Source organism: Notamacropus eugenii, chromosome 4 (assembly GCF_028372415.1).
Source record: "Notamacropus eugenii isolate mMacEug1 chromosome 4, mMacEug1.pri_v2, whole genome shotgun sequence".
NCBI classification, from domain to species: domain Eukaryota; kingdom Metazoa; phylum Chordata; class Mammalia; order Diprotodontia; family Macropodidae; genus Notamacropus; species Notamacropus eugenii.
The window spans coordinates 216,719,859-216,732,405 of record NC_092875.1 but is presented as its reverse complement, the minus strand read 5'-3'; the positions used below and the strand labels follow the sequence as shown (position 1 = coordinate 216,732,405).

At 37.1% G+C, this 12,547-nt stretch overlaps 1 protein-coding gene across 1 annotated transcript in view; it reads right to left on the bottom strand.

The window, feature by feature from the left end:
- The window catches only part of CD226 (CD226 molecule), a 114,045-nt gene that overhangs the window by 38,774 nt on the left and 62,724 nt on the right, over nucleotides 1-12,547 (bottom strand). The window contains exon 3 of the mRNA XM_072604126.1: nucleotides 11,107-11,454. Within this exon, the coding sequence (XP_072460227.1) occupies nucleotides 11,107-11,454 (348 nt within the window). The remainder of the gene's footprint in view (nucleotides 1-11,106; nucleotides 11,455-12,547) is intronic.

The window sequence follows — 12,547 nt, the reverse complement described above, 5'->3', positions numbered from 1 at the left end:
CTAGAATGAAAAATTCCTTGAGGACAAGTTTACCTCACTCATTTTTTTGGGGGGGACTCCAAGTACCTAACAATGCCTTTCATGTAGTAGGTTTAAAAGAAAAATACATTTCAAATTGAATTGAATTCTTCCATTTAAGAGCTACAATAAGTTGAAGAACAGACATAGGAAGTCTAAAGGTTGTTTTTTAAATGATAGATTTTCATTAATAAATTTTGTACTTCTTTTTCCATTCGACCAATTTTCCCAGTTAGGTTTTGGGTTTCCTTTTCTATCTGATCAATTTTCCCAATTAGGTTTTGGGTTTCCTTTTCCATTTGATTAGCTCTTCCTTTTAGGGAATTATTCTCTCCAGTTAATTTTTGAACTTCCTTTTCCATTTCTTCAATTTTCTTTTTCAGGGTGATGTTCTCATCAGTGAATTCTTTTTTTATAGTTTTAAAATCATTGGCCAGTTTTTCTTTTATATCCTTCTTCAGACGTTCCAGGTAATCTAGTTGTGCTTGCGAGAAATTCATAGTCCCATCTGAGGTTTCAGATGGAAGTACAGTCTCAGCTCTAACCTCTTTGGTGTTTGTGTTTTGGTCCTTATCCCCATAGAAAGATTCTATGGTTTTTTCACTTTTCGTCTCCTTTTTCCGATTCATGATGTTGGCTGAGTGTTGTAGCTTTTGGTTCTTTCAGTCAGAAGGTACAGATCTTTAAGTTGAGCTGATGTGTGTCTAGGCTAAAAGCAGGCTTTTGTTTTTTGTTTCCCCGATCAACCCTGGGGTTAGCTTGTTAGGTATGTGGGAGGGGTGGTCTGTCCTCAGGATATCTCCTCAGCTGACTTGAGGCAAAGGCAAGGTCAGGGGATGGTGATCCCAGCTTCCCTATTGTCTTCCCTTTTCCCCTGGAGGGCTGGGGCATGCCTAGAAGCTAACGCGTGTTCCCGCCCCTCCTTGGGCTCGTCTCCTGGCTCTGAGGCTTGCCTGGGTCTCAGTGCGAATTTTCTCTGCCCTGGGTCGTCTGTCCCTCCAGCCGTCTCCGCCACCGTAGGAAGAATCCCCCTTTGCCACTTTTCCAGCCTCTGGTGTTATGAGACCACCCGCCCCCTTCTGCTGTTCCCGCTGATCCAGGATTAATCTGGGGAAGAATTTTATGGTTCCCTCACGGTCATCAGGGGGGAGGAGAGAGCACTTACTGATCACTCTGCCATCCCAGTTCCTGGAAGTTCAAGTAGTGACCCACCGAAGTCCGTCTTCAGGCTGAAGATTTCAAGGGCTGCTGCGCTGATGTCTGGCACTCAGCGGCTCTCACCGGCTCGGCCTGGCTTATCTCCTGCTCCGCTGGTCTCGCCCGCCACTCTCGGGCTCCTCTGGTCCCCTCCGCCCTGCCGCGCTGACCGCGCTGCGCTGTGCGCCGGGGTCTTACCCCCGCGGAACAGATCCCTCCCGTGGACCCTCCAGTCCAGCCTGGGCTCCGAATCCGTCAAAGTCCGTTGCCCACTGGATTCTACACCTCCAAAGTCTGGTCAGACTCTCCCCCCGGAGATATCCAGAGGAGTTTTTCAGGAGCTTAGGTGAGTCGTTGCTTTCACTCCGCCATCTTGTAAACCCCACTCCATTAATAAATTTTTGTCAAGTTAATGATAATGATGATGATGATGATAAAGATGATTTTTTTTTCTCCCACTGAAAAATAGCTAGAATCCAGCTAATATGATCCAAGCTTTCCATGACTCTTATAGATACTTTCTTTTCTGGACACAATTTCAAGGTCTTATACCTGCCACTGATCCCTGGCAGGCACAAATTTTATCTGAGTCTTTCTTCCTCCTGAAGAATGTGACTAGGAAGAAAAGTGATAAAGAAGACTGTGCATTGGTGCCCCAATGTGGAGTTACCTTTATGTCTGCTAACATTTTATGGGTAACAGGATAACTACTCTAGCACCTGGGTTATTACCCACCACCTTCTCCTCCTAGAGATGGTTACCATTAGACACAAATGTGTATGTATGTATGTGTATGTGTGTGTGTGTGTGTGTGTGTGTGTGTGTGTGTGTGTAAAACTATTCTATATGTACTTTTATTTATCAGTTCTTTCTATGGATATAGATTTTCTTCATTTATCCTTTGTTGTTAATTTGGGTATTTATAATAGTCAAAATAACTCAAAGTTATTTTTAAAACAATATTGCTGTTACTATATGCAATATTCTTTTGGTTCTTCTCACTTCACTCTTCACCATTTCATGCAAGTCTTTCCACGCACTTCTTAAATCAATGATTTGGGATTTTAAGTGAAGAAGGGCTATGCAAAGTTACCAGCCTCACTTTCTCCTCTCTGGAGCCATCAGGCTTAAATGATCATATATAGATCAGGCAACATTGATTGGCCAACAATAGGTCTCAGGCTAACCCCTACTTGGTCACATTTTGGGCCCTAATTGTCTCAGAATAAATATAAATAGCAATTGTTTCTGTTTAGGACAGAAACCCTGAGGGCCTTCCCCTTCCAGATAAAACTTTTTTTTAAAAAAAGAGGCCATTTTCTGCCTCATTTCTAATTAAGCCTTAGTGAATAGGTGTTGCCTCAGTTAAACTGAGACGTATTCAAGGACTTAGCCTGAAAAATTCAAGGTCTCCCCACTACATCCTGGTCATCTCCAGTTGTCCTGATCTATATCTGGCCACAGGACCCAGATGGTTGTGGAGGAGAAAGTGAGGCTGGTAACTTTGCACAACCCTCCCCCACTTAAATCCAGTTCACTTGTATGTCATGGCATCACCTCCTGGTTGTCATGGTCCTCTTCAAGAACGAAGGAAAAGCAGCAGCAGCAGCTACAAAATCAGTGAGCTCATCATTTCTTATAGCAGAGTAGTATTCCATCACAACCATACACCACAACTTGTTTAGCCATTCCTCAAATGATGGGCATCCCCTCAGTTTCCATAGATTTCACATAGGTACTAGGAAGCAGAGATGTGAACTCAGGATCTCTTACTCTAAATTCTTAATGTTACATCATTCCTCAACATAACCCTGTGAAAGTACTTATTGCGACTGACACATGACCATTGAGATTTTTCACATTCTAAGTACACAATGCTCATTGTTTTTTATTAGGTATTGTATTAGTAATGTATACCTCAATGCTTTGGTACACAGAATAGTGAGTAAAGATGGGGGTGGGGGAGGAAATGGGAGTTGTATGCATTAGAATTAATCACTAAGCCAATGTGTAAGGCTGGTGGGGAGAGTGGTACCAAAAAAATAACAGTTTTAGTTTCTTCAAATACAGTGTCCCTTAAATGAGTTGATTTGTGCAAAGGCCATGAAAAGAGAATAACCTGTACTTAATTAGGCAGCTCGCTTGTAAAAACTGGCAAGAGTATTTTCATCTAAAAACTGAGTATCATACATAGCTTTAAAAGCTTTGATTTTTAATTCTACAACCACAGTCAAATTAAACTGACTAGAATAATTCTATTGATCCCATTTCATCAAAAAAACTGGTAACTCTTATAGTAACCTACACGTAACAAGATCTTAATAGTATTTATTTCATTAAATACTCAATTACATTTAAAAACATTCTTAACATTCACTTTTTAAATTTTTGAGTTCTAAAGTCCCTCTTCTCCTCCTGTCCCTTCCTCATCCCTTGAGAATACAAATATTTGGATTATGTATGTGAAGTCATTCAAAATATATTTCCATTTAGCCATGTTTCAAATGAAAACATGGAAAGAACCTCCCTCCTTTATAAAGAAAATGAAAAAAAAGTGTGCTTCAGTTTTTACTCAGAGTTCATTAGTTCTTTCTCTGTAGGTGTATAGGATTTTTCAACATGAGTCCATTGGAATTGTACTGGATCATTGTTCTGCTCAGAGTAAATAAGTCTTTCACAGTTGATCATGGCTACAGTATTGATGCTTTGTTGTTCATTTTCAGTCATATCTGACTCTTTGTTTTTCCATTTGGGTTTTTCTGGGCAAAGATACTAGAGTGGTTTGCTATTTTCTTCTCCAGCTTATTTTACAGATGAGGAAACTGAAACAGGATTAAGTGATTTGACCAGGATCAAACAGCTAGTAAATATTTGAGGCCAGATTTGAACTCAGGAAGATGAGTCTTCCTCACTCTAGGTCCAACACTCTACCACTGCACGACTGAGCTGCCCCCAATATTAATGTTACTATGTACAGTGTTCTCCTGGTTCTGATCACTTTATTTAGCATCAGTTCATACAAGACTTTCCAGATTTTTCTGAAACTAGTCTGCTCTTCATTTCTTATAGCATAATAGCATTCTATCACAATCACACACCACAGCTTGTTCAACTACTCCCCAGATGATGCATATTTCCTCAGTTCCCAATTCTTTGCCATCACAAAAAGAGCAGTTACAAATATTTTTGCACAAATAGAACTTTTCCCTTTTCTTTCATCTCTTTGGGACCTAGTAGAAGTATTGCTGAGTCAAAGGAAATACACAGTTTATAACTTCTCCTTTTCCTTTATGTTAGCTAATCTGATAGATGTGAGATGTCATCTCAGAATTTTTTAATTTGAATTTCTCCAATCAAAAGCATTTTAGAGTATATTTTCATATACCCATTGATAGCATTGATTTCTTCTTCTTGAAATTGCTTCTTTATGCCTTTTGAAATGTTTCAATGGAGAATGGCTTCTATTTTTATAAATTTGGCTCATTTCACTATATAGTTGAGAAATGAGGACTTTATTAGAGAAACGCTATAAAAATGCTTTCTGAGGTTCTTTTTCCTTCTAACTTTGACTGAATTAGTTTTGCTTGTGTAAAAACTTTTTTTTTTAATTTCATGCAATCAAAATTAACCCTTATACTTCCTGTGATCCTCTGTATCTCATTTGGTCATACATTTTTCCCTTATCCATACATTTGACAGACAATTTTTTCATGCTCCCCTAATTCATGATTTCACCTTTTATGTCTAAATCATTTATACATTTTGACCTCATTTTGGCATAGAGTATGTGATGTTGGTTTATGCCTAGTTTCTATCAAACTGCTTTTGAGAGAAATGATTATTTCTTTCTTGTATTAATAATTATTTATTGGCTCAGGGCCAAGGTTTTTCCACTTTTTTACTTCCTCATGCAGAAATCAACCAGTGTGACAAATCTTGAGCAAAGATTTGCCCAGACCAAGATCTAATGAAAGCCAATAAAAGAAATTCTAAGCTTGTGCCAATGTGTGGCTTCCTGCTTATTATGTTTGCTCAGACAAGTCTGAGAAAAATACTGATTCTCCCTTTTGTCAGACAGGTGATGTGGAAATTGATGTCTCTTTGACCAAGATTTTGGTGATCCAAGTCACATGTCCCAAAGATTCTCATTGTAATATAGCTCATTTCCCATTATATTCATCCTCTCTTATTACTTATTGACCAATGAGAGTTGATTTTCACCCTCAGATGGACCTCTTCTATGGAAGGACTTTATAAATATCAGTGGTCCAATAGCTTTGGTTTCTTCGCTAGGGAGAGGACAATAAGCCCATTTTTGTTGACTGCTTTCTAGATGTAGTCAATAAAACTGATTTTAATTTACCCATTAACTCTGTTTCTCAGAACTTTTTAAATTCACACTTTCCAGTTTTCCCAGCAATTTTTGTCAAATGTTGCATTCTTATCTCAAAAGCATGGATTTGGGGATTTATAAAACATTAGATTACTATAGTTATTTCCTACCATCTGTCATGTACCTAATCTGTTCCACTGATCCACCTCTCTATTTCCCAGCCAGTAGCAGATAATTTTGATGATCACTGATTTATAATATAGTTTGAGATGTGGTATTGCGAGGTCATCTTCCTTTGTATTTTTTTGATTAATTCCCTTGATATTCTTGACCTTTTGTTGCTCCAGATGATTTTATTTTTTTCTAGATCTATAAAATGATTATTTGGTAATTTGACTGGTATCACACTGAATAAGTAAATTAACTTATGTAGAATTCTCATTTTTATCATATTGACTCAGCCTATTCATGGACAATTAATTTCTCCCTTTGTTTAGATTTGTCTTTATCTGTGTGAAAAGTGTTTTTATTTGTGTTCATATAATCCCTGTGTTTATCTTGGCAGGCAGACTTAATACATAAAATATTATATATTTTTACAGTTATTTAAGGTTGCATTTCTCTGTTCTTGCTGAGTTTTGTTGGCAGCATACAGAAATGCTCTTGATTTAGATGGATTTATTTTGTATCTGTAACTTTACTAATTGTTTATTGTTTCAACTAACTTTTTAGTTGATTCTCTAAAGTTCTTAGTATATCATCATAGCATCTGCAAAAAGTAATAGTGTTATTTCCCCATTGCCTATTTTTATTCCTCCAATTTCTTTTTCTTATCTTATTGCTTATAGCTAGCATTTTTAATACACGGTATCGTGGTGATAGTTCTTAGGATGAGATTGTTTATTTTCCAATTTTCCAATTAATTTTTATTGGAAATAAAATGATGCATTTAAGATTTCTGTTTTTTCTGCATTTGGATGTAACAGTTTTACACCTTAATATATGGCCAATCTTTGTGTAGGTATGCACCTTTTTATTCCCTTTCAATTTTCTACAGAAGTTTATCATGTCTAATTTTTCTAAAATTGTATTCATCTCCTTAACTTCCTTCTCATTTATTTTATGGTTAGATATATGTAAGTCTGAGATGGGAAAGTTGGGTTTCCCCATTAATTTATTTTATTGTCTATCTCCACTTGTTACTCATGTAACTTTTCATTTAAGAATTTGAATGCTATGTCATTTGATGCATATATATTTAATATTAATATTACTTCACTGTTTTTGGTTCCTTTTAGCAGGATGTAGATTCCCTACTTATCCCTTTTAATTAGGTCTCTTTTTGCTTTTTCTAGGTCTTAGATCATGATTGTTATCCATTTTTACTTCAGCTGATATATAACAGATTTTGTTCCAGAACACTTATTTTAATTCTGTTCACATCTCTTTGTTTTAAGTGTGTTTCTTGTAAACAGCATATAGTTGGATTCTGGTTTCTAATCCATTCTACTATTCACTTCTTTCTTATGGATGAGTTCATCCCATTAATATTCACAGCTATGATTACATAGTAATGCATTTCCCTCCATTTTCTTTTCTTCTCTTTATCCTTCTCTTCCTCTTTTTATCCTGTCCTTCCTTAATAGTCTGGTTTGCTTTTGACCTATACCTTATTTTATTTGTCATCCCTTTTACCACAAATATCGACTTTTTCTTATCCCTTTCCCCTCCTTTTCCCTTATTAAGATAAATTTCTATACCCAATGGAGTGTGTGTGTGTGTGTGTGTGTGTGTGTGTATTCTTCCATCTTTGAATCAATATAGAAGAGAGTGAGGTTTAAGCATTGCCCACCAAACCCTCCCTTCATCTTTTCATCTTCCTATTCCTTTCTTTTCCCTTCCTTTCTTCTTCCATCCTCCTTAACTCTTCCTTGTATGCCTCTTTTATGTGAAATAATTTTCCCCATTCTTCCTCTCCTTTCCTCTTTTCTCCCCGTGCATTCTCTTTCTCATCCATCTATTTATTTTTACCATCCCAACATAATAAATCACTCCCAGATTCTCTGTCTATACAGAATCCTTCAAACTGCCCTAAGAATGAGAAAGTCTTAGAAGTACCATCTTTTCATATAGGAATATAAACAGTTTTACTTTTTGGAATCCCTTATTTCTTTTTCATATTTACCTTTATATTTTTTTTTAGTCTTGTATTTGAAATTCAGATTTTCTTAATAGAAATTAGTCTTTAGTCTTTTTATCAGCAATGCTTGAAAGTCTGTCCTCCAATTCATTAAATATCCATTGCTTTCCTTGAAATGTTATACTGTTTTTCTGAGTAGATTATTCTTGTTTGTAATCCTTGCTCCTTTGCCTTCCAAAGTATCATATTCCAAGCCCTTTCCTTCTTAAATATGGGTAGCTGCTAAATCTTATATGATCCTGACTGTGGGTTCATGGTATTTGAATGGTTTCTTCCTGGTTTTTTGAAGTATTTTCTCTTTGACCAGGGAGCCCTGGAATTTGGCCATAATATTCTTGGGAGTTTTTATTTTTTTCAGGTGGTTATCAATAATTTTTTTCTCCATTTCTATTTTACTTTCTAGTTCTAGGATATCAAGAAATTTTTGCTTATAATTTATTGAAATATGATGTCTAGCCTCTTTCTTTGATCATGGCTTTCAGGAAGTCCAATAATTCTTAAAGTATCTCTCTTCAATCTATTTTCCAGGTCAGTTGTTTACATTTTCTTCTATTTTTTCATTCTTTTAATTTTGTTTTATTGTTTCTTGAAGTCTCACAGAGTCATTAGCTTCCATTTACTCAATTAGAATTTTTAAGGAGTTATATTGTCCAGTGAGGTTTTATACCCCTTTTTGCTATTTGGCTTACTCTCTTTTTAAGGTATTATGTTCTTTAGGTTTTTTTGTACATCTTTTACCAAGTTGTTCATTGTCTTTTTGTAATTTTCTTCCCTTGCTCTCATTTCTTTAATCCAATTTTTGCTCCACCCTTCTTATTTGATTTTCAAAATCATTTTTAGCTCCTCTAGGGATTCTTGGTGAACTTGTATCCAATTCACATTTTCTTTCTTTGAGTCTTTGTTTTTACCTGTTTTCACACCATTGTCTTTTGAGTTTGTGTCTTGATCCTCCTGTAACTATAGTTGCTTTTTATGGTCATATTTCTTTTTTGTTGCCTACTCATTTCCAAGTCTATTTCTTGAGTTTGAACTTTATGTTAAAGTTGGGCTCTGTTCCCTGTGTTGGTATAGGGGGAGGGGTACTGTCCCCAGCTTCAGACTTTTTCATACTGCTGTTTTAAGAAATAGTTCTGAGGGTTTGGAAGTTTTGCTGCTTCCATGGTGGTGTGATCCAGGGAGAGATGTGGTCACTGCTTTCCTGTTCTAAGGTCTGAAGGACCTTACACATGAAGTACCCCTGATTCCTTGGGATTTAAATCAATACTGCACCCAATACTGCTCCCTTGAGACCATAACTGATGATGTGGTCACTGCTTTCCTGTTCTAAGGTCTGGTCCTTACACATGAAGTACCCCTGATTCCCTGGGATTTAAATCAATACTGCACCCAATACCGCTCCCTTGAGACCCTAACTGATATTGCTTCTCAGAGTCCCTGCTCACTCCTAACCAAAAGTACTCCTCTCCACCCTTGAACTGTGACCTGGAAATTGGTATAGACAAACAGATTCTGGTCCTGTGACCAGTGCTAGCACAGGCATCCCCTGTAATCTCTTTCTAACCAGTTCTCTAATCCCTGTACCCATCTATGGCTCGTAACATCATGACATTTCTGCTGCTCCTGTCATGACCACCAAGTCCCACTCCTGTGCTGCATTTAGGGAGGCTATCTCTTCTTCTGACCTCCTAAGTTGCTGTGGAATGGAAGGATGCCTCATCAATTAATAATACATTACACAACCTTATAAGAGAATTTTCATTATCTCCACTATAAGGAAATCATTGTAAAAATTCTTATTTGTTCTTTGCTTATGATGATCAAGAATGAAATGCAGTGTACTAAACCTGCATCTCTACCATTTACCTGCCTATAGCATTTTCTTGTCTTGGACCCCTGGAGATAGTTGTCAGTTGTTATTCATACTTTTTAGCGTATTGGGGGACCTTGGCCTCTATAAGCAATTATATAATATTAACCCGATTAAGTAAGGAATATTTTAGAAATGAACTTCTTAACTTGTCCAAAAGGAGGCAGAGCCAGTATTTAAAAGTCTGTCCCTCTTCCAAGTTTTTTTGCACAAAGAAATGTTCTGTTGACCTCTTTTTGGCTCAGAGTTACAAATTCAACATTGAGCTCACCCATAACTGGGATTGTCATCAATGGGAATAATGAGGGCATGAGTTAGCCCATAGTGATTGAGTGTGAAAATCAGCTATGACTTTGGCAGACTCTCTTCTTGTTATACATAGCTGCTGCTGCTGCTGCTGCTGCTGCTGCTGCTGCTGCTGCTGCTGCTGCTGCTGCTGCTGCTGCTGCTGCTGCTGCTGCTGCAGCAGCAGCTTATACAGAACCTTCAACATTTCTTCTTCAGTTCCATTTCAGAAATATCATCCTGGGTACTGCCAAGAATATGAAGGAGGCAGCCCAAACCTGGCTTGGCTCTAAAACTCTAAATTCAAGCCAAAGTAAATGAGCTGACTAAAGGCATATGGAAAATAAAAGCATAGAGTGATAGACAACTTCTGTCAGCACCAAGAATAAAGGATTATTTTTGGCATGTTCCTCAGAATGAGGGAGCAATGTCTAGATTTTAATCCTGGATAGAGTTTCAAGCCTCCCGTCCATTACTCAAATATAATACAAACCATCCCCATGACTTCCCTCAAAGTGACTGTCCTTCTTTAATGAGAGCTTTGTTTCTTTCATTATGTCCCAATTGTGAAGATTATAGATTACAGAGTTTATGACAAACTAAAATAGAATATCCAGAAGTGATTACTTCATTCAATCACATTCCACAAAGATTCATTAAATTCTGAAGCAGTGACATACTAGATGCCTAGTGGAGTACTCAAGTAATAGAAAACACAGTTTTAGTTCCCAAAAGTATACATTTTACTTAGAGATACAGTACTAAATATATCTAATCTACATTCACATCCCCTTCGTAGAATAGGGGATGTTTGTTATTTTATTTTTGTATTTATCACCTAGTACAGTGTCTGTCCAGAATAGTTGTTATAAAAACTCACTAGACTGGATTGGTACACAAGCAAATAATAGAGATCACTCCAAGGCCATATATATCAAGGATGTATCTTAACCTCACAGACTTAGCAGTTTCTTCATTTCAGGAACAAGGCAAGTAAGAAAAGTGGGATGGGGGAAGGTTATGAATTTCTGTAATGAGAGACTAAACAAGGTGTGACTTATTGAGGGTTAAAATAAAGTAACTTCTAATCTCCTTAAATTATTCTATTAAAATTAATTTTTCATACTAAATAAAAGTCTTTAACTGAAACCAGTTGCTGGAAATTTCTACATTCATAACAATTCAACATTTCCTTCTTTTACTTACCAGCAGTCACAGTCAATCTCATCACAAAGGTTTCATTTTCCCCTGTGTTAGTGGTTAAGCAACACTGGTAAAATCCTGAGTCAGAAGCAGTGACATTTTGAATGACAATAGAGCTACTTTTCATCTCTTGACTGCAGCTTAGCAATATTTTTCTTTGGTACTTTAAGCCATAACTTTTCCCATTGTCCAAGTTACAGGAAGTTAAGTGGTCAATCTGATGTGGCCGAATCCTTTCCCATGTCACATGCTTCAGGGGGCTCGCCATGTGAGTCTGAAATGTGAATGTGACATTTTTTCCAGGCTCTGATACCATATGGCTATTTGATGGAACACCAATTTCAAAACCATCTGAAAAGAAAGAACAAAGTTTCACATATCTGTTGTTATAGCATGACAATGTTTGGAGGCAATAATGCTTTTAAAAATCTTTTAACAATAATTAATACTGGTATTCAAAATGGTCTTCCTAGTTCCACCCTCTGAGGCAAAGCAAAAAAGTCAAATTCTATTTAAAGCCTCAGTTTCCTTACTTTAAAAATGTAAATAAATCTACCTCATGCCTGGCATAAAATCAATGCAATTCAACTGACTTTTACTATGTACCCATTATAGATAGAGATGATGCTTTAGTGGACAGACAACTAGCTTGGAGTCAGAAAATCAAGTCCTGCTTCTGACATAAATTAGCCAAGAGGCCATACCCAAGTCATTTAACCTCTCAGTGTCTCAAATCTTTAAGCCACTCTCTAAGATTATACGTATAAATAAGTTTTTTCAGCTGCATTGGTGGAAGAAGTTTCTTCACTGAGAGTTCTCAATAGTGATTAAATCACAAGTCACGATTTTTTTTTAATGTTGATGACACTATGCAAGGTGCTGAGAATATGGAAGAAAAAATGTGATAGTGGCTGTTCTCAAGAAATTTATACACTACTATGAAGATAGAAATACAGTCCCATATTAGTGAATATAAGGGAATTTGGAGAAAGAGTAAGCACTAACATCTGAGTGGATCAGGAAAAGTTTCATGGCAGCTCCTGAACTGAGCCTTGGAGGAAAATAAGGATTCTGAGAGGAAGAGCCAAGGAAGAACTGTATTCCAGTAAACATCAGTAACTAGGCATTTAGACATGGTCAATTCACCATAACTAGATTATAAACTCCTTAGGGGCAGAGATGAGGCTTGTAATTAGGGAAAGTTGATCAGGGCTTTTTTCAAGATGCAAACATCTTCCTTGTGATAGTCCCTTGCCATATGAATGACCACCCCTCTTCCTATCCTTAGCCCTGGGAAGCTACTACTTTTGCCTTTGTAGAACCCCTCTCTTAGGACTCACCTGACTGCTGCCTTCCCCTCTTAATGGCCACCTGACCAGATAGGTTGCTTCCCAATAGTCCTCGCCGAAATTTACCCAGGATTCAATAATTGCTAGTTATGTCT